This window comes from Ambystoma mexicanum, chromosome 4p (genome assembly GCF_040938575.1).
Source record: "Ambystoma mexicanum isolate Mex_15411 chromosome 4p, UKY_AmexF1_1, whole genome shotgun sequence".
Classification (NCBI taxonomy): Eukaryota; Metazoa; Chordata; class Amphibia; order Caudata; family Ambystomatidae; genus Ambystoma; species Ambystoma mexicanum.
In genome coordinates, this window is record NC_090927.1 from 705,013,396 (window position 1) to 705,036,547 (window position 23,152).

Genomic DNA, 23,152 nt, shown 5'->3' on the forward strand with positions numbered 1-23,152 from the left:
TCACAACAACCTCGGTCATCCGGCATCACGTGATAGTCATCATGCTTCACGCTTCCGTGATGCACATCACGTGACTGCCTCAAGCAGTCATAAGCATCGGAAAACACAGAAGCAGCGCTTCGCAGCTGATCTCGTGTGGATTGTTTGGCGTTTTTGTTTCTCTATGGATAACGGATTACTACGACCACGGACTGTGTAACGGATTGTCTTCTTCTTGCTCCCTGCATTTCTGACGCCCTCCCTTTGGATCTTGTTCTTGTTTTCTCTGGCTCCCCAACCTTGGAACTGTTTACTGGATTGCTTATCGGATCAACCCTAAATTGGAACTCTTGGAACTTGAATCATTGGTTTTTGACCTCGTTTTTGCTTCCTGGACTGATACGGATTATTCTGGTCTTTTTCATCTGACTCAGGTGTTATTCCCACTCCCAGCCGCGCAGAATGCCTGTTTTCATCCCCTGCCAGCGGCCACCTGTTTTCTTCTCACGTTAAGGCCATTGCTTGCAGCACACTTGGGTATGCCTTGTTACAACTGGTTAATACATTGCATTTCTCCATACTGCACCTCTTGATTAATCACTTATTGCCTTACAGTGGTCAAGGGGTCCTTCCGGCGTTCCTGGTTCCTGAGATTGCAGAGGCAGTATTTTGCTACCTGCCTGTGTGGTACTTGGGGACGGAGGTATTTAGTAATCTGCACGACCATCAAGATCATAACAAAATTATAGAAAAATGTGCAAATCATCCTCATGGAAGCGGTGAGAGAAAACGAATGAAGCGATAATGGGAAAAGGTGAATTGTATAGAAGAAAAAACCACAAACAGATCATTGAGGTGCACCCTATTGTAGAGGAATGGTAGGAGAGGTGGAATTAGCCCAAGAAACAGAATAGGTGTGGTCAGACAGACATGGGAGAAACCATTCTAGGGCAGAATTCTGAAAAAACAGATGGGAAAGGGCAGAAACAAGAAAAGAGTAATCCTCAGTGTAGAAAGCAGCAGAAAGATCGAGATTAGCAATGGTACGAAACATTGATACATGTAAGCACTACATTTATGAACCACATATGCAAAATACATTCAAGAAAGTCACATTTATTCAACTTGAGAGAATACCTGATGGATACGATGACTTATGTCCACAATCATAGTATGTAAGAGAAACAGAATGGCTTATAGTACCTTGGAGAAAGTCCCATTGATCATGCGCAAGATGTGTAAAAGAGTGCCAATGCAATGATGGAAGGGATCAGAGTGACAAGAACACATGACAAGACCATACTACATAAAACGCACTGTGTGGAGCAAATTCGGATTGTTTTGTTTAAATGCATTTCTATGTTATTGTGCCCCTCTGAAGCGTAATTGTATGGGTGAGAGTGCAACGGTTTTTTGTAAATTGAACACAAGGGGATCTGTTTCTCACTACAGAACCTCACTTACTCTCACCTTCTTCCTTATTACTCACACTCATGGAATTTCTCACTCTGCTAAGCTATACTGCTTTCTGGAAGCCGTTCTTTTTCATAGACAGAACAAACCATCTCACCAAAATATTTCCCAATAGTCAAGTAAGGCTTGTTTTTGCTTCTGCTTTTTAGCCGTGTGATGGATTTGAGCAAACAGCATCTGCACATTAAAAAATGAAACACATAGGGCCAGTTGGACATGTCACCTAGCGCAACTCACCGCCATCACTTATCTTCACATGCTACTTTCCTTTGGCCCCGGCTCTAAGGATTAGAAATGAAGACTACAGCTCCATCATGACAACTGCAGTGTTCACCCATGTACCTCATGCATGCCCACAACATCTTCCTCTGTGACTTCAACATCCCTGGCAATCCAGCAACCAAGTCAATGAAGGACGATCTGTGCTGCCTACTCAACACTCTGAACGTCACACAGCACACACAAAACCCAACTCATAGGAAAGCTAATATTCTCAACCTCATCATCACCAACCTGCCCACCCTTGCATCACTGCTTTCCAGTACTGCTTGACTGGTCAGTCCATCAGGCAATCCCCTTTGAAATGAGTCATAACACGCCAGTCAGGCAAGCCCATCAGAACCAGGACCATGACTTGCTTCTCCAAAAACTCAACACCACCCTCACAACAACAGCAACTGCCATGCACCAGTGAAGAAACACACCATCCAGCCTGAACCTTCCACGCCCTGGTTTACTCAAGAACTCAACTTCAACAAACAAATCTTCAGAAAACAAGAGAACACTTGGCAAAGTCCTGCAGCACATCCAACCATACCCTGCTCAAGGAACTCTGTGCTACACGCAGACGACTGATCACCACTACCAATGGCAACTACTACCACAGCATCATGGCCAAGGAACACAATGAAAGCAGAGCCCTCTTCAAACCATCAGGTACTGCATCAACCCTCTGTCCGACTCACATGTACCGCACTCCAACTGAAAAATCCACTGCAATCAACTCTTTCTTCAGCAACAAGATCAGCATGATCTGCCAACACATAGACACCAACGCCACAACTGATAGCACATTACACATCCCATCTCGCAAAACCACAACTGCCTGATAGTAGTACTCAGTATGGAAGACCCCACTGGGCCTCATTATGACCCAGGCGCTAAGTGTTTAACGGCGCCGTAAAAGGCTGCGGCGCCGTTAAACACTTAGCGCCTAATTACGAGGTCCCTTTGCGGGACCCTGGTGCTAATTACGGTATCGCAATTTGCGGTACCGTAATTAGCGCCTTCCCCATTCCCATTGAGCCCTATGGGGCAAAAATGGGAATGGGGAAGGGCCATGGCGGCATGGGGAATTACCGCCCCACCAACCTCGGAATGGGGTGGTAATTCCCCATTCCGCCATGGCGGACTCCGGCATGGACCATGGTGCTAATAGCACCATGGTTTAGCGCCGGAGTCCTAATGAGGCCCACTGTCTCCTATCATCCTTCAAGGCTACATCATACACGGATGACATCCTTCCTGCCTCCATACTCAAGACCCTTCAGACTGAAGCACTCCTGCCTTCCCTAACAATCATCAGCAGCTCCCTAACTCAAGGTACCTTCCCCTCTGCCCTCAAGACTGGAAATATACTCCTGCATCTCCAGAAACCAATACTGTACCCTGATGACCTGAGCAACTACTGCCCCATAACCCATCTTAACTTTCTAGGTAACATCCTTGAAAAGGCAGTAGCCATGCAACTCCTCCAACATATCAAAGCCAACACCATTCTTCAATCCTATAAATCTGGCTTCAGACTCAATGCAGTGCCGAAATGGCTACCATCAAGGTGATCAATGATGCCCTTAAAGTTCTCAATGATGGTTATCTTTGCCTCCTGGTGCTCCTTGACCTTTCAGCAACATTCGACACAGTCGACCACCAGAAACCCACTGACAATATACATCACGACAAGTAGATCAGCGAGATCATCTTCAGCTGGTTCAAATCATACCTTGCTAATCACCACCAATTCGTACAAATGGATTCCTCCAGATCACCAACTCTATCCAATAACTGTAGAGTCCTGAAAGGTGTGATCTTCAATCTTTACATGGAACCACTCGGAAAACCGCTCGCTCGACACAACATCTACATACACCAATACGCAGATGAAACACAGCTCTACCTCAAGAAATCTGCCATTGAGGGCATCAACAAGACACGCAGATGTCCAAGACTTACCTGAAGCCCAACCCCTCCAAGACTGAATTCCTACTGTGAGAAACCTGAAGGTGTCTCACCCGCTACCCCACGGGGATCTATCATCCAGGTGGCCAGGACACAGCCCTTTTGGATCCAGTTCCTGGGGGTGGATCGGTGCGGGAGCATCAGCAGGTTGTGGGGTCTGTGGGGAGTGGACGTGGGACAAAAGATGGCGAGACGCTGTATCCCTTTCCCTGTAAGACCTTTACCCCATCCTACTAGGTAGCATACTTAGGAACTCAACCTCCACCCCTTTTCCAACACAACTTTCTCACGGACAGCTCACTGTTAGAGACAACGGACTAACACTGAGGCGTATACCTGACATGCCCCAATACAATGGTCAGGGAGGGTGAGGCAATTACTGATCATTACACACCCCTGACTTCCATCGCACTTCCCCACACAGATAAAAGGCAGAGCACGAAAGCACACTCTGAGTGAGGCAAAGCACACGAGGAAGCAGCAGTTCCAAGATGGCAGTTTAATACAAGGCGAAATACGGCAAGACCGAAGAGGATTGCAAGGAGGGAAGTGCTCTTGACCTTTTCACTGAAAGACTTTAACTTTCATGAGCCTTCAAGAATAGGAAATGTAAGGCCTGTATTCAAAGCTGAAGAATCCTGCATTGTGTGTCGGAGGTACCCGGGGCTCTCCCGTGTCGATAATCAAGGCGGGGAGAATCGTTTGCCGCTGAGGTACTCTCCTTGGCTCCTACAACAAAGCAGCACCAGTGAAGTCAGCACAGCCGGTGAGTTGGGGAGACTGATACCAGATTGCTCTGTGTTGAAGCCAAGGTTGCAAGCTGCAACATTGTAATGGAGCATACTGAAGAGAACAGTGTGTGAAGCGTATGCAACAAGTTGCATGAATATAATTAAAACAGCAGATGAGTGACTGAACTTTGAAGCCAAGATACGATATCGTAGATGGAGTGGTCCGGCACCACGTGGGTGCTCATTCAAAAGTTATGTATCCAACTGAGAGGTGGCAAATGTTAAAAGGAAAAGAAATGTAAAATCAAAGTGGTCCTGCAACAGGTCAAGCCAAACCCTGCACATTCGAATGTCTTTGATAGTTGATGTTAATTGAAATTGGTCCGAGCCCAGCCAAGGGAGACTAATTGTGTTAAAATGGATCTGAGCGTGGCCGAGGGGCCTCTGGGGTTAACCGTGAGTCACCTGAAAAAGAACATTCTATGAACATTGTGCTAAAAGGATCTGAGCCCGGATGAGGGGGAGCCAAGTTGACGAACATTGTCCGTGGTGAATAGCGAATCACCTAAATTGAGCAGTTGTGAAAATCTGAAAGAGGAAAAGAACATATCATTTATTTGGCCGCATCAGGCCCTCTGAATGAAGAGACTTTGATAAACAAAGAGACTTGAGCACAGAAGGCCCTGATGCTAATGATTGAACTGTATCCTCGTGTTAAAGAAGCCAGAGACTGTGCTGCGCTCGAGTGAACCGCCTTGTCCCGTGGTGAAAATGTGGGAAAGGGAGGCCAACTGCCTGAACATCCTGACATATCATTTTGTGAACATTTCTTTCTTTTTTGTAACACTGTTTCTCAAACTATTTGTATTTAGAGGTAAGGATTGGCAATAGATTATAAGTATAGGCCCTTTTATCTTGATAAGATATCACTAGGACTGCGTTATTATTATTTGATGGTCGTAGCTTGCTCCCATCTGTAGGTTTAGGATTAGATAGGGGTTTTTCAAACCCTTTTTGAAGTTCAATAAATACCCTTGAACTGTGGTCACTTGTGTCGGTCTTACTGTTGATACCATGCCTTCCTTAAACTACTGCTGACCAACACCGCCAAATACCCTGACATCCAGACATGGTTCTCTGCCATAAACCTCGAGGGGTTCACACCCCAGCTGGCCACCTGTGGCAAGTCCCTTGGGTTTGACATCGACAGACACCTCTCCTTCAAACAGCACATAGCCAGAAAGGCACGAATGGCTTGGTATCAACTTTCTCTCGTGTGGAAAACCAAGCCCTTCATCCCAACCAACAACTTCAGATCTGCTGACCAAGCCTTGGTTCTTTCACATCTTGATGATGGAAACGCCCTTTTGGAAGGCCTTCCGGCAACTAACCTGGCACTCCTGAGATGTGTCCTAAATGCTGCAGCACATCTCATCAAAGAACTCAGCAAATTCAACCACATCACGCCAACCTTCATCAAACGGCACAGGCTCCCGATGCAAGCCTGTATCCTCTTCAATTCCTGCTGTGTCATTTACAAGGCTTCCACCTGAAGGTCCCCAAGCTACCTCACTGAGAAACCTAGCATTTCCAGAGGTATACGATCCACCAGAGTTAAAGCCATGTGCAGACTTGAACTCGGCTGGTGCCTGAAGGAAAGAACCAGAGGGCAGGCCTTTTTTGTCTATGCCTCAAGACTCTGGAATCACCTCCCGTCAACATCAGACCTGCCCCCATGCTTCTACAGTTGGAGAAGGAGCTCCAGACTCTCCTCTTCAATTAATGGCTTCTCGCTAACACCTAGGTCCACACACTTTCCATTCCCCACCCTACCTGAGACTGGGTGATCAGCTTCTTACTGGTTCCTCCCTGAGTGTTTGTAGATCCCTTGCTATCACACTGCCTGCTTGTCCCCTCCCGTTAGCTCCCTGCTCCCTTGTTTCGCTGCTTCCCTTACCATGTTATCCCCCCTATGTTTCTAAAGTGCTCTCTTGCTTCCTGAAGCTAGGTTCTAATATGCTAATAATAATAATAATAATAATAATAATAATGAAAAGGCATGACGACAAGGGTGTAGGACTGTGACAGGGTGTCATTGACCCCTGCACACAACATCTGGCATTATTTGCCGACGTGGGACATACTCCTTCCGCAAACCCTTTTAAGTAAGCACTCAGGCCATGAGCTGGCACAATTCCCGAACTATGCAGCAATGTACGTCAAGAGGAGACCATACTGCCACAACGCCATAGCAATGGCAGGTGTGTGGCAAACATATGCCCCTTTGAGGCAATCAAACCTACCTCTGGGGTATTGATTTAAGAAGCAATTTTAAAGTACATCCAGATTCTGCCCATACTTGTACATGTTACATGAGGCATGTAATCAATCACAAACTTTGAAAACACATCCTCACTGTGGCAACATGTCAGCTCATTTGCACAAGACAGAACAAAGATGGATTTATCGTCTTAATACAGTTAACCAAGGACTCAACATTTCGGTGGAATGGAATAATCTGATCTTTACATAAGCCACACTATGAGGTGAGAGAACAAGAACTGTGGCCATTTACATACAAGAGCGAGATACCAGGAGCCCACAGGAGCACCAACCGCCCATTTGTCCAATGCAACCTGTTTATTGAGGTGGGTATCCTTTAACCCAAAGGTGCCAAATAGATGGGCTAGGATCTTCATATAGTCATCCCTGACGAGTTTAGAGGAGCCAGGGAATATGAAGAGGATTTTTTCCTCTCTGTCAGGGTCACCTATGAGGACAAGGGCACGTGTGGTCACCAGCACACAAAAGAGAAAGGAACATCATTTCGCTTCAATAGGTAATATTAATTGTGTGCTGTAGCAGTTAGGATTACGTAAATTCAAACACAGTATACAGGAGATGCTGGTTGCCGAAGCGTGGAAATCCTGTCTCTATGACTATGACACAGCCTGATAGAGTCCATCTTCTATGACAGGGATATAAACCATTAGGAGGCGGGCTTTTGGATTCGGTGCAACTGTGAGAGCATATACTGTCAGGTAGGCCATAGTGAGCAGCACCACAGGGTTACAAGTACCTGTTGTAGGGACTATGCTGCCAGTATGCAGGACCCCGTGTGGAAGGCACCAAGTAGGTACACACAGGTGGGTGCCGGAAAGATGGCAGAGACATGCCATCCATAGGTGAGAGATGGTGATAGATGATGCTATGTGAGTTTTTTTTTTTTAGCCCATAACATTGAAACAGAAGGGCTTCTGAGTGCGCATTGTTAAGTAGAGGACATGCGTCTCATGACGCACCTGACTTTTTTCGAAGACATTGAGGGGTAGTGCAGGCTTCAAACACGAAAACGCTAGAGTCTTCCAGCATTCCATTGACTTATATAGGTATGTGCCTGTCATTTCAGATACGGCGAGAACAGAGGCCTTTCCTTATGAGACACAATGGAGAGATAACAGAGAAGAGGGTGATTTAGCGTCGCCATCATAAAAATAGGGTGCACAAGAAAGTCAAGAGCAGTGGTAAGTGCATTGTTGTCCCATAGTAGACTGAAAAAGTAGAGGACTAGCAAATGTGATAATAGGCCCCCACCTCCCTTTTTTGTCTTTCCTCTCTTAGATTTTCATAGCCGTATCATTCTCTAAACAGCAAGGATATATGTGACAGCAGTGATTCATGCACATCGGCACACTTGCCATATGTAAGTAATTTAAAAAAAAACTTGGCAAGTGATTATAGGCAGTGATCTGTACATGGGTAAACCGAAAGAGTCACAGATATGTGAGTTCTGCTTGTTCTGTGCTCTGTATCCCTGTGCCAATAGATGGGTTCAATTTCGAGTGATGCAGCCGCCTGCACATGAAAAAATACGGAATCCTAGGTTCACTGTTCTATTATTGAGGTATGTCCTGGGTTCATACATGCACAATACACATTAAGCATGATGAGCTTTATTCGAGAAAAGAATTGACAAGTGGAGACAAAAAATGAAGTGTAACGGTAATCTTTTTATTTGTAGAAAGCCATGTGTACAGAAAGGTGTAAAAAGTGGGGCAAAGTGTGGCACCCACCAGTTTCCTGAAGAAGGCTGGAGCACCAGAGAGCCACAGCAAAAGGCTTGTATAGTCTGGCGGAAACACGTGTCAACACATTTTTGGTTATGAAACAATAGACACATTGTTAGAAATATGGGGTGTATGGTAATATGTCAATTGGTCTGTTAATGTGAAGCCCTAATTTAATGAAAGGTCCTGTATATATATTGGGCCTCATTACGACCCAGGCGGTAAGTTACCGCCTGGGCCGTGACTTTACCACCATGGCGTAAACTACGTTTATGCCATGGTGGTTGGCGGATTTACCGCCCCATTCCAACCTTGGCGGGGCGGTAAATCCCCATTTTCCCTTCCCCATTCCCATTCCCATTTTGCCCCATAGGGCATAATGGGAGTGGGGAAGGCGTTAATTACGCCACCGTAAATTACGGTGGCGTAATTAACATCAAGGTCCCTTAGCGCCATGGATTTTTACACCTGCTAAAAGCAGGTGTTAAAACCTCCATGGCGCTAAGGGACCTCGTAATCAGGCGGTAAGGGTCGGCGCTGTTTACGCCGCCGTAAACCCCTTACCGCCTGAGTCGTAATGAGGCCCATTGTGTGTATTGATTTTGAGTGTGAATGTGGTTGTAAATAGGTAAGCCTGATCAACTTGGTATGTGTGTATTCATGGAAGAAAATTAAAAGTTATTATGGAAACAAAGAGGTTTTTTAATGTTATACATAGCCAAATGGTACCAATGTATTTTGAGAAGAAATCCAAATAATTGATTTTGTAGTACGTTTACAATTTAATCAGTTCTGCCTATCACTTGAGGTCTTGATCCATTTTTTTGTTATAGTATGCCTATCACCTGGGTGATCAAGACTGCACCACGTACCCTTATTGCTTTTAGATCAATCACCAAGGGACATTCTGTAGACCACAAATTACCTTAATAAGCTTTTTATTATATATTAATTTCGATTATTTCAAACAAGTGCATATCAAGAGAGTGGTCTAAATTCAGATGTCCATTTGGACGATCATCTTGAAATGCATTTCTCTTACATTCATGCTAATATTATTTGATTCACACATAAATAATTGTGTGCATTAACTGCATCCCTGTGAATATGTGTCCACATTTCTTTTCGGTATGTATTGACTATGTATAGGGCGTCATTGACTGTAGGTATGAAATAGCCACTTACTGTCTGTAATGTGCTAGTCTTGCATTCATCTTATTAAAACTGTCCTCATTGTTTTGTATAGTTTGTGCTTCTTTTAACAATGTCCATTAGTGATTGATACCCATTCAATATGATGTGTGGAAGTAGGGCACTTATAAGGGCACAGGTTGCAGTCCTACAGAAGTATTTTCAGCAGTATTTTTAGCAGTATTTTCCAGTAACAAAATAAAAAACCTTCCGAAACAAGTTACAGAAGACGTCTGTGGCGCTGCCCGATGACGGGGCGTGCACGCGGCGGCGTGACGTTGCACGCCGCCGCGTGCAGCATAAATAAACGGGGCGTTTCCCGGCCGCGCAGAGCGACCGGGAAGCCTGAACCGCAAGGATGTGTGAGGCTGTGTCCTTGGGGATCCGGGGGTTGCGGACAGCGCTGGGGGGGCGCCAGTAACCCCCAACAGTGGCGACGAGTGGGAGAGACGATGCCTGGGCCCGGCGGTGATTATTCATATAGCATTTTTTTCACAGAAACGAGGTCGGATTAAGACTTCGTTTCAGGCCACGGGTAGTGCGTCACCCACGCGGCTGGCGGCCATTTTGTCTATCAGGCCATGGAACTTCACGAAGCTCCGGTTTGAGCTCTGAAGTGAACCCAGACCTAATTTCTGGAACTTCTGTCAGCAGGCAGCTATACCTGCATACACATGTGCCCAATTTGTGATTTTTTCATTTTCTTGGGTCTCCTACGTCAAGTGCAAGCAAGGAGGAGGGCTAAAATGGCTGGGCCTGCATAGCCCATTATTCTTCTTGCCTCCATTTTTGGAACATTCGAGGGCTGGAGCCTTCTTCATCCTCTTCATCATCACAGAGGTGTGCTGCAGTGACTTTAATATTTCTTCATCGGGCTGGAACCATCTTCATCCTCTTCATCATCACAGAGGTGTGTTACAGTGACTTTTCAGTGTGACTGCTGGTGGTCCTACTGTTTTTCATCCTCTTCATCATCACAGAGGTGTGTTGCAGTGACTGTTTTCCTCCCTGGAGGTGGTTTGAGTCTGAGTTGCGGCCCCGATCTCCCACACTGGGGGTGCCTGTGCACTCGAGCTCATGAGTGACACTGAGGATCAAGACGGTGCACCAGCAGCAGCAGCGGCAGCAGCAGCAGTACAGCAGGTGCAGCAGCCTCTAGTTAGGCAGGCAGGTCCTCCAGGTCCGCTATCTCCTGTGCAGCCGGCAGTGGTACCCGTTGTCCAACAGATTCCTCCAGCTATGGCCCAGCCTCGTGCACATGCGGCCCTGCAGCCAATCCCGGAGTTTGATGTTTCGGGCCCACCGTCCAGCTTGGGGCCCAGATGGAAGAGGTGGGTCGACCGCCTGGACATGTACTTTCGAGCCGCTCAAGTGGCTGATGATGACTCCAGACTGGCAACCATGTTATATTCAGCAGGGCCCTCAGTTCAGGAAATTTTTTAATCACTTCCGCCGGGGGATGGGTCCTACGGTCAGGCGAAGGCCGCCCTTCAAGCTCACTTTCTACCTCTAGCCAACGCGGACTATGAGCGCTTTGTGATGCTGTCCGCCAAACAGAAAGAGGACGAGACTCTGGACACTTTCTATGGACGCCTGAGGCGCCTGTCGTTAGCTTGCACGTGGGGTGATGCAGAAAATATGATCAGGACCATGCTCATACAGGCGTGTTCTTCAGGAAAACTCAGACGACAAGTGCTAAGGGAGCCCGGAATCACACTCCCACGCATCCTTGAACTGAGGAGGTGCCATGAGGTGTCCGAGGCGAGGGCAGCGAGAATGGAGGCTGGGTCGCGCTGCATCAAAACCGAGGAGGTGTGTGCGATTTGGAGCGGTGGCAGGGGCACCAGAAGACCTGGCGGTGGCTCCCGAGACAGAGCTGGGAGGGCAGGTGAGTCTTGCCAGAAGTGTGGCTACGACCTGCCCCACCCAACGGAATGCCCTGCGTGCAGAAAGACTTGTGGACGGTGTGGGCTACCATATCATTTCTCAAGAGTGTACAAGGCGGCGATGCCTGTGCTGGTACCGCGAGGCCCCGCCCGGCCCATCTTCATTCGCCAGGGTCGACCGCCCAACATCGCTCAAGTGGACCAGGGCGAAGAGGATGTTCAGGCAGAGGAGGCTGACGAAGAAGAGGAAGATAACATTTTCTTTGTCTCAAGTGTGGAGGTCCTGAAAGGAAAGAACAGGAGACAGCCAAGAAGCGTGGTGGAGGTAAACCATTCTCCAGTCCCGGTCCTGGTAGACACAGGGGCGTCTGTCAATGTGATGGCCGGTGGACACTATGATGCCATGAACCGGCCTCCCAAATTGGTTGCACCCAAGGCCCGCATCTTCGCGTTTGGTGGCATAGACCCTATCCCATTAGACTGAGTCTTCGTGGCGAAGGTGGAGCATGATGGATCCCAAATCACTGCATGGTTCTATGGGACACCAGTGAGCAACAATACCTTGCTGAGCTGTGCAGCGGCGGAGGCCCTTGGCATTGTCAGCTTTGCGTACTCCGTCTATCTAGAAGACATCAATGATTTGCTGGAGAAATATGCCGCACTATTCAAAGGGATTGGACAGATGGCTGGCGATCCAGTGAGGTTGCACATTGACGAATCCGTGCAGCCCATCGACCTGAAACATCGCAGGGTACCGTTTCACCTTCATGAACATGTCGACAAGGAGCTGGACAACTTGGTCGATCTCGACATCATAGAGAAAGTGGAAGGTCCGACTCCCTGGGTATCCCCAATCGTGGTTGCACGAAAACCCAAAGAACCTGATGCCGTCCGGATCTGTGCGGGCATGAGGTTGCCGAAGAAAGCAATCTAAAGAGAAAGACACCTCACCCCGACGATAGACGACATCATTGCCGTGGTACAAGGCACTCGCTTCTTCTGGAAGCTGGACCTCCGAGCGGGTTATCACCAGGTCGTCCTCCACCCTGAGTCGAGGTATATTACTACCTTTACCACCCACCGAGGACTGTACCGTTACAAGAGACTGAGTTTCGGGGTGTCCTCGGTGGCAGAGGTGTTTCAAAACATCATCAGGGGCACCTTAGCAGACCTGGAGGGCGTCCTGAATATCAGCGATGACATCGTGGTGTTTGCCAGAACGGAGGTAGACCACCTGAGATGCCTGGCAAAGACGTTTGAGAGACTGCAGTCCCTGGGCCTCACCCTCCACAAGGAGAAATGTGAATTTCTGCGACCATCAATAGAATTCTTTGGCTTTGTGTTTAAGTAGGGGGTTGGGGTGTCACCCGATCCTAAGAAGGTCCAGGATATCAGATAGGCGCAGCCTCCAGAATCCGTGTCGGATGTGTGGACTTTTCTGGGCATGGTTACTTACTGTGGACGATTCATCCAGAATCTTGCCTCCAGGTCGGAACCGCTCAGGGCGCTGAAAGAAAAGACACCATCTGGAACTGGGGCCCGCTTGAACAAGCGGCCTTTGACGACATCAGGGGCGCCCTGGCAGCAGAGGACACCATGGCCTTCTTAGATCCTGTATTACCATTGGAGATCATTGTTGACACCAGTCCATTTGGCTTGGGCGCCGTGCTGACACAGATCGACCATGATGGGGGTGTCCGCCCGGTGGCCTACGCCAGCAAGGCGCTATCAGAGGCAGAGCAACGATACTCGCAGATTGAGCGTGAGGCGCTGGCCGTACTCTGGGGCTGCAGGCACTTCCGGCTCTGCGTTCTTGGACGCCCGGTGACGGTGGTGACGGACCACAAACCGTTGATTCCCATCCTGGCGGGGTCATCCTCCAAGCCGCCAGCACGAATTGAGAGATGGTTGCTCACCCTCTTGGAATATGGAGTCACCCGGGTGTATCGGCCAGGGGCGAACAATGCGGCAGACTATCTCTCTAGACACCCGGGGGCGCCTGGGGCGGAGGACTATGACACCTGTGCGGAGGAGGCCAAAGAGCATGTCCGGGTGGTGGTGGAGGCGGCCACCCCGAATGCCATGCCCTTAAAGGAACTTGAGACAGCTGCAGCAGATGACGAGTGTTTCAGGATACTAAGGCAATCCATGCAGCAGGGATCCTGGAAGTCGGTGCTGGAGGCCCTAGCGGGGTGCACCCAGGAGGCCAGAACTGGACTGGAGCAGTTATGGAAGGTCCGGGAGGAGCTATCGTTCTCAACATCCAGCCTTCTACTCTGGGGAGATCGAATTGTGGTGCCCCAGTCAAAGGTGGGGGACGTGATTGCCCTTGCACACCGTGGTCACCAGGGCGCTGTCAAGGCCAAAGCACGTCGTCAGCTTAAGGCTGAAAGTGTGGTTCCCGGAACTGAAGTGGAAGGTGGAAGATTTCGTGGCAGCCTGTGTTTGGTGTCAGGCGGCGTCACCCCTGCAGCGTGAACCTGTCATAGAGGCGATGCCTCGAGGGACGCATCCGTGGGAAGTCGTTCATGCACACTTTGGCTCCACCACGATGGGCACCCACTTCCTCGTGCTGGTTGACGAATACTCGAGGTACCCCGAGGTGGAGTTCGTGGAGTCAGTGGCGTTTGAGCATGTCGCGGTGGCCGTGGAAAAGGTGTTTGCGGCCCATGGTTTCCCACATACGGTGTGCTCAGACAACGGGGCGCCGTTCCAGAGTGAACGGTTCTCAGAACTGATGGAGAGCTATGGGGTGGTGCACAGGAAGATCTCGCCTCTCTGGCCAAGGGCAAATGGTGAAGCAGAACGGATGATGAGAACCTTAATTAAGACATTTCGGATCGCCCAGGGCCAAGGACAGTCCCTCCAAAGAGCCCTCTATCAGTTCTCGAGGGTGTTCCGTACCACGCCGCATGCATCCACTGGAGTGGTCCCGGCAGATGCGTTGTACAAGCGGTGTCCTCGGGATCTGTTACCTGAGGTTGGAGAGAAATAACCGGGGGTGATTGACAATCAACAGGTCGAGGTGGACCGGCGAATAAGGATTGAACAGGAGAACCTTCAAAGGGGGGTTCACCCACAGCGGCTGGAACCAGGTGATGAGGTCCTCATTCGAAATAGACATCCCCATGGGAAGCTCTCCCTACCGTACGAGCCGGAGCCGTTGGACGTTGTTACAGTCAAGGGATCCATGGTGACTGCATCGGATGGCCGGTCTGAGGTAACTCGCAACGTGAGCTTCTTTAAGAAGTTGCGGGATCCCAGGACTGATCCACCCCCTGATCCGGACTTGGAGGTCGTCCCTGAGGACGAAGGAGAATCACCATGTCTGCCCGAGCCCCCGGCCCGGGGAATGCCTATGGACCGAACACCCATGCCGGAGGTGAGTAGGAGGTACCCCCAGAGGACTGGGTGAGGGTAACCTGCTCACCTCAGCGACTACGTTCTGGGACAGGTGTCTGATCATCCTGACAATGGGAACGGTTAAGTAAGGGGGCCCGGGTGGATGTTAATAAAGGGGTTTTCAGAACGGGACATGTGAATTGTTATAGACATATAGTGTTTTGGTTTGCAGTGTATAGTTCTTTAATGTTTGTTGTTTGTCCTCCCTAAAAAGGAGGAGTGTGGTGCTGCCCGATGATGGGGCATGCACGCGGCGGCGTGACGTTGCACGCTGCTGCGTGCAGCATAAATAAACGGGGCGTTTCCCGGCCACACAGAGCGACCGGGAAGCCCGAACTGCAAGGACGTGTGAGGCTGTGTCCTTGGGGATCCAGGGCTTACGGACAGCGCTGGGGGGGCGCCAGTAACCCCCAACAACATCTTGTTTTTTAACCCAAATATATGATGAAAAATCTAAAGGAGCAAAATAAAACTAAAATCCTGTTACACACTCGGTGTTTCGGCCATTGCATTCATCATCAAATTACATTTGGTTTTCCACGGGTGCCTCTTAGCTTCCTGGGTTTTCATCCATTACTTTTACTTAAAGTTGATGGAAATGTACTTGAATTAATTGGTGCCCGTTTCTCAACTTTTCTATGGCCAGAATCAGAGTCTACTTTAAACTGCTTCTGAAATCAATACCCCAAAGGTGTGCCTGATTGCCCTAATGTATTTTGCCCCTGTCCTGGGCGTGGTTTATGAGCACCCCTTCCATTGATAGACCATATATTTACCACTCAACACAACACGCGAAACATCCCAGTGTGCAACCTAGCCCCATTGGAGGAAAATAACACAGGTACGCAATGCATCGCAATTTGCATCGCCCAGCGTTAGAAAAGGGCCGAGGTAGAATGGATGGGAAGGGAGAGATGCCTGTGGAGGTCAGAGAAGTGTGGCAAGCAGGACTAGAACCTTCACAATAGGTAAAGCCAAGAGAAGCAAGTGACAGCAAAGGTAGAGTCTTGGGCACCCTCCGCATTGAAGGTCAGCCTCAGCTCAGTGATGTTTGGGGAGAATGCGGGTACTGGAGCCCCCTGGAATGCGAGCTCGGAGAGGAAAAAGGCAGAAGGACCCCCATGGAAACAACAGAACATGTTCAGACGAAAAGATTTTGGATAGGATATTTTGGAACCAAAACAACTTAAAGCAGATCTTTTTGAAAGAGGGGCAACCTGCTAACTATGTCAGTGGAGATTTGATGTGGGAAGGAAATAGAAGAATTAAAAAAGCAGAATTCTTCTGAGCCGAGGAATTGGGCACTGGGTGTATTTTAATGACCCTGGTCATACACCTATTGCCCCATTAAAAAAAAGTGCCAGAAAAGCAGGACATTTTGCATGCAGATAAATAATAAGTTGAAGAGTGGTGGAGTGGTAGTAGAAGAGAGAAGTAGTAATAGCTGGAGTAGTAGTGCAATAGTAGGAGGAGGTGGTAGTAGTGAGTGGGGGAGTAGAAAAGGAGGAAAGTAAGTGGAGGAAAGGAAGTAACATCTAAGGGTGGAAGTAGGAAGGCTGAGGGAAACTACGGAGGGACAGAAGCGTGGTGAGGAGGAGAGCACCACAGGACACCAGCATAGAAGGGCATGGTGAGACTGTGCATGCGTGGCGAGTGACTCCAACCACGTGAGCGAAGGCACCCTTCCCTAGTCCCCCCTAGAACACTAAGCGGGATAAGACAAGGGAAAGCAAGAAGATTCCTAGGGAGTCAGATAGCTAGCGCCTCAGGGAAGTCAACTTAAGTTCAAGAGAAGCTGGAAGACAGAAGGTGCCACCGAGCGGTAGCACGAATCCGTTACGGATGGCTGTGCTAGGGAGGGGGAAGCGAGGGAATCGAGAGAGAGGGACGCCAAATTCCCCACGACCCCCGATTGCCCTGCGGTTTGATGATTCCAGCCAACCCCACAGATTTTGTGAAAAATCCCAAATAAATAAACGTGGAATGTCTGTTGGCGTCAGTGTGAGTTATTTTATTGATGCCCATTGCACCAGGATAACACAATTTGGGCTAGTGGGGGAACTGGGACTTGTGCACAGTCTGAAATGCAGGCACTAACCACATACCGTCCCAGCTTTAGTTTTTACAAATATTTGTAAAGGTAGGGGTTTCACTAGCTAAAATAATATGCAGATTTCTATAAATTACTTGAAGAGTACACACATTTTAAACCAATTTGACAATATATAAACCGTGTAAGAAACATGTCAAGCAAAAAAGAGTATGCTTATAGCTTTATTTTTCCATCCTAAATAAATAGTACTCTAGGAACATGCAAAGTAACATGAGCACTAATAAATGTCCTTTGTGGTTTAAAACTATTGAATCAAGGCTTAAAGACACACGCTGAAAGAAAAGGCATAATGGGATCACCTGGTTGTAAAGAGTTTCCTTTACTGTGCCAGTCTCCACCATAGGCGTGTAGTCATTATTGCACACATTAAGCAGCAACGCACAACTCCCATTTCTACTCACTTAGCATTCGCACCTCTTAACAGTCCTCCCCACTGGCCCCCTCACTGCTGTGTCTGTGGCCATCTACTACTAACCTTACCCATTACAGTGCTCTGCTGAAATAAATGGTGTGTTCAAAATGTATGTGACAGACCGGAGAGGGAGCCGCTGTGCTGTCCCGTTCATGAAATACAATTTGAAAAGCAAACAGAGCTATTCAGTCTGTGCTTAGATCGCTGGGAAGGCAGTACAGCTCTTCTGGGGAGATAAACGCAGGCAGGCCATTCTCTCCCCCCTCCCCCGGAAAGTTTATGTGTGGGGTACGGGAGACGCCAGAAATATAGGTAGGATGCCCACTCTACTTCTGTCCATCTGAAGTTCAAAAGTGAAGGAGAGGAATTGCCTCTCTTCATCCATCACCATCACGTTAGAGGCACATGATTCAGAGCCAACCAGTTAAGAGGTCCCCCTTTGAGTTCTGAGTGGAGACAGTGCCACCATGTAGATGGTCTGGGGCGCATCTATCACTTTGTATTGTATGGCTAAGCCACCAAACTAAGACTGCTTAATGTCTGCACTTTCCCCCTTCCCTCTCCCCTGCACTTGCGCATTCTCAGTGTCACTGGGCCTAGTAAGATCACTGTTTTTCCCTTTCCTTGCCTCGCCGCGCTCTAAAACACTTGTGTATGAGCGCGATACAAATAAAATATCATATCCTATCAATGCAAATTGTGCAGCTTGTGGATTAGTATAACAGTGTACGGAGCTTGCCCCAGACATCTGTGTTCAGTCTGCAGGGCACAGGTTCAAATCCCCAAAAGCTTAACCTAGTTTCTTCATCCTTCTGACATCAACAAATGAAGGGGCACTCAAATGAGTAATAAGAAAACACGGCATTGCGGTCCCCTGAAGTAGGAGGGATCCTGCGTGACGCGCTTTATAAGAAATGTAGGCAGTTAAGACCAGTGATCGAAGTACATGAAAAGAAGTAGTGGAACTATGTTCCCTACTGGCCTACCCCGCTCCACACAAACTCTATTGTCACCCCCCCCTCCCACACACAATACAAACCACCAAACAAATGCACCTGCTGTTCAAGGGAATGTTCAGTGGAGGGCCCTGAAGTGCAAGTTTCAACTGCTTCCCACACTTTTATTTTAAAACGAAACCATTCCGGAACAGGTATAGGAACAGTAGAACTTAATTTTAAAAAGTAGAGGAGCACCGCTCCCAACTGTTCCCGCTCCCTTCGACCACTGGTTAAGACAGATGTTGCAAAATTGCATGAAACATGCATGTAGCTGACTTGGCCTTTTAATTAATGTTAACCTGTTATTGTGCAGAACATTTTGGGACAAAAATAATGAGAACCAAGTTTGTTGGCAACTATTTAACCTGTTACAAACTTTCCAAACATGGCCAACCTACTCAGGAAGCAGTGTTGAGTACTGTGTTAGCATAGGAAGAGATATGACAGACATTAATGCTGGAGTCTACATTTTTGGACAAGATCATCCTTTCTAGAGTAAGAGCTCTGAGCAAAGCTACTTACCACTGATTGGGTTACTCTTGTAGAAGAGGTTGTGACGGGAGTAATAGTGATGGTACTTGTTACTTTGTTGGCTGTTGGCCTGGTGAGCACACTGTTCCGGGGAGAGCGCAGCACAGTACCAGTTGCAAGCTCCTTGCTTTCTGCCGCTATGTGCATAGGTCTCAAAGTGATCATAGGACTTCCCGCTTCAGTGGAAGGGCCAGAGGGTCTTTTAAACTGAGAACCAAGGTGAATATGAATTTTGTTGTCCTCAGTAGTTATGATGTTGGCATTAGAGTTGTATTTCCTGACTGGCGTTGGCACAGTTTGTTTTTCTGGGGTAACTTTGAAAACAGCCCTCCCCATTGTCATATCATGGGGTTCCGGAGACACTGAGTTTTCGGTGGGTGCCGCAGAAGTTGATACTGTCAATATTTGAATTGGGGACATGGGTCTTTCTGAAAAAGGTGATCTCCCCCCATCTGTAGATTTTTCTCGGGAGAATGTTGTTATGGTAACAGGGGACATTGCACGCTCTGGTGACAACGGACTGTCCTCGCCTTTTCCTCTTTGGGAAATACCGGTTGGAGAAGGAATTATAGTGATTCGTGGTTTTTGGTGTCCCAGGGTAGGAATCACAGTAGTGCTGGAAAAGAAGTCCTCGGAAGAGGGGCTTGTTATCTCCAGTGTGGCGGTGCTATGCTCATGATCCGGCGTCACCCGAATATGAAGAGGTTGCCCCTGCTTTGGCGAAAGAAATACCTCTCCTGGTTGTCCTGGACTTCCGTTGGCTCGAGGCCCCCTCTCTGGTGTGAGCTGAGGACCATTTTCTCGTTTCCTCATCCAAGGAATCCAGGATTTTCTGATATTGAGCTCACTCGTTGCTGCAGGGTACCTCTCGAGCACAGGCGATCGCTCCATTGGCTTCTTCAGTCCAACCTGACGAAGATTGCTCATAATGTGGTTCTCCTCTTGAAAGGATTTTCTTATAAACACTGCAGGTGTCTCTTCCTCGGCTGATTCATTGTTATGTGCATCTGTTTGCACGCCAGTGGATGTGACCGGCACATCTACCATCCTTCTACCATTCATGCTGGGTCTGATCGCACGGCTGTAACGCTTAGAGACCTCCAGCTCTTTTGACAGATTAGAGAGGTCCTGGCCCATATTTTTGTTTTTATTTTCCTCATCTAGAAACCTTTTCTGAAGAACTGAGTAATCCACTTGCAATTGCGAGAGCTGGTCTTCCTTGTTCATGAGCTCATGAATCTTCTCCTTGAGGGCTTGAACTTCTGCTCTCAAATCTCTGCTTTTGGATTCCTCCAGACGGACTCTGTGCCTGAGCTCTGCTTCCTGCGTGACCACCTCACCCTTTTCTATGGACTTATTTTTGGCAATTTGAACCTTCATTTCCTCCAGCTGCTGAGATAGATGGTTCGCCCTGTCTTGCTCCGTTCGAAATTTCCGCTCCAGTTGGTCATATTCATCTTCGGTCTTCATCAAGTCCCCTTCAACCACTTCCAGCTGCTTCAGGCGGTTCCTCAGCCTTTCAATTTCGAGGATCAGCTCCTTCGTCTTGCTCTCTTCCTGGAAGGCAGCTTCCAGGCCTTTCTGCGCTCTGCTTTGCTCAGCCTCTCTTTCTGCCACCTCCATGCCTTCCATTCTGCTTTTTAGTAAATCTATTGTCGAGGACAAGTCCTTGGACCGGTCTTCCTCACTTCTTAGTCTACTTAACGATTTATCTCTTTCTTTTGTCAAACTGTACACTTTTTCTTCCATCTCAGATTTTAGCTTCAAAAGCTTTTTACTTTCATCTATCAATTTCTCAGTAACTGACATGACTTTTCCCTGCTCAGTCTTCAAACCTCTGTTGAGCTCATCCACTTTCCTCTCTTCTTGCTTTATTTTCTCCAGCATGTTTTTCCTTTCATCTACCAGCATGACCGTGAACGACTTCAGCTTTGTAAGGTCATCTTTCAAATTCAGTTCTGCTTTTTCCAACCTGCCTTCTGAGGACTCGAGCTCCTTCACTCTACCTTTCACCACATCTAGCTCATGTATAAGGTCTTTGGTTAAGCTCTTTTCCTTCTCCAGATTCAAGTGGAGCAGCGAACATTCCGATTTGCTTTTGTTAAATGCTTCTTCCAGTTTTTCCAGCTCCGACATTCTCTTCTGCAACTTCTCCACTTCAAGTTTCAGCTCCCTGCTGTGGTACTCTTCCTCTTGCAGTTTTTTTCTGAGCTCTTTGCACTGGGATTCCGTTTTTGTGATCTCTTCATCTTTGCCCTCCATTTCAAGCACGCGTTTACGGAGGTTTTCCATTTCTGCCATTAGGCTGGAATTTCCACATTCTCCCTTTGCGATTTTCTCTCTTAATTCTTTAAGCTCATCTTCAGCCTTCTGAAGGTTTTTGTTGGCTTCCTCTAGCTCCTCAATTCTGCGTGTCAGGCCAACCACCTTAAGCCGCAGCTGCCGATTATGAGACTCATGGTTGACCAACTTTGCAGTCATTTCCTCATGCTCTTGAGCGTACTTCGATCCCTTATGCTCAAGTTCAACCTCCAATTTGAGAAGTTTTTGGCCATCCTCCTTTGCTTTTAAACACACATTTTTCAACTTTTCCTCCTCTTCCTGGAGCTTCTGGGTAAGGTCTTGCACCTTCTGGCTTTGTTGTCCAATCTGGTCAATGTGCATTTGTCTCTCATCCACCAGCATGAGGGCAAAGGACTTCAGCTTTACCAATTCGTCTCTCACTTTATTCAGCCTCTTCGTGTATTCCTTATCCTTGCGGGATTGGTAGGCCTTTTCCTGCTCAAGCAGCTTCTTTAATCTGAAACAAATTCAAATAAATTGGTCATGCCTTGGTGAATATAATGCGTGGAGCACTGAAACACAAATGAACTACAACGTAAGGTGTTTGAAACCTTATTTGACATAATTCAGCATCAACATGGATGCACAATTTACGCATTTTCGGTTTGTGATACTCCCCAATATTTGAACACTTGACATATTTACATAGACCAGGGGCCTGCAACATTTGACTCTTCAGATGGTTTGGACCACATTCCCCATCAGCCCTTACCAGCAAAGTCAATGAGAGGGATCATGGGAGTTGTAGTCCAAAACATTTGGAGATCCACAGGTTCTAGACCCCTTTTACCAATGGAACTGTGCTGAAAAATGTTCAGATTCCACAATAGTGATGGTGCCAATAATAACCATTATTATGGTTCCTGTATGGTATCGCCTTATATGTAATATGTATTGTATTACACTGTACAGTGCACACACTAGGCTATTTGATTTATTGTTGGTTTTTAACTTTAACTGATGTAATTCATGGTACAATGCATTACTTTTCTGAGGAATTAAAATGTAAAGCCCATTACAAGTCAAGTGGTGCTGATATACTGGAATGGAAAGCGTTATCAGACGAGCATTTGATGTACCCAGGTGAGGAATTATGTGGAAGAGTGGTGCAGGACTGAGGGTGGCTGACTTCCTTGCATTGCCCAGAATAACGATATGCAAACCTGTGAGCTGGCGTTCTTCAGCAGAGTAGGTAGAGCAATCAGCCCGATAATAGCATATGTAGCCCTCTGGCAATGGCGTCATCTCACACTTTTGTCACACATCAATGCGGATCTTCAGATCAGTAAGAGTTCAATATGGCGACACATGGTAGCAAGGTTCCAGCGACAAGAAGGTTAGAAAACATTGTATGATTTGCCACTGTCAGCTGAGTAGGATCATTTGGGCTAATTTGAGGGGGCACGGATATTTAATGCAAGGATACAAACAGTTTCCTATTGTATTACATAGGTCATGGCAGCGAGTTTGGGGACTGGGGCAAGCATAGGGATTGTGCCACAGAATGTATACGTGTCATTCATGCTATCGTGGATTCCGATTAACAATTGTACAACCATTGAAGATTCTCTTGCTTGGGCGCTTTAATACGGAATCAGTGTGGCTGGCTGCTCCGTCCCAGGGGCTGGGGCGCCACTGCGTCTAGTGCTCCTCTAGGGTCCTAAGTGGAACTCCATTAAGCATGTGTTTACTCCCTGTGGTTGGCTTTCTCCTTCTAATTACTCGGCGTAGAGAAATTCGAGTACATTTTTCCATTTGTTATGGTTTCAAAAATTATAAAAACAACAC

General features: G+C 47.6%; 1 protein-coding gene across 6 annotated transcripts in view; it reads right to left on the minus strand.

The window, feature by feature from the left end:
- Positions 1 to 23,152, minus strand: part of FILIP1 (filamin A interacting protein 1) — a 708,753-nt gene that overhangs the window by 105,087 nt on the left and 580,514 nt on the right. For all 6 annotated transcript variants that reach the window (XR_011260424.1, XM_069606267.1, XM_069606268.1 and 3 more), the window contains exon 5: positions 19,013 to 21,821. Coding sequence is in view for 5 of the 6 variants with exons in the window: in XM_069606267.1 (XP_069462368.1) it covers positions 19,013 to 21,821 (2,809 nt within the window). In the remaining variant the exon portion in view is untranslated. The remainder of the gene's footprint in view (positions 1 to 19,012; positions 21,822 to 23,152) is intronic.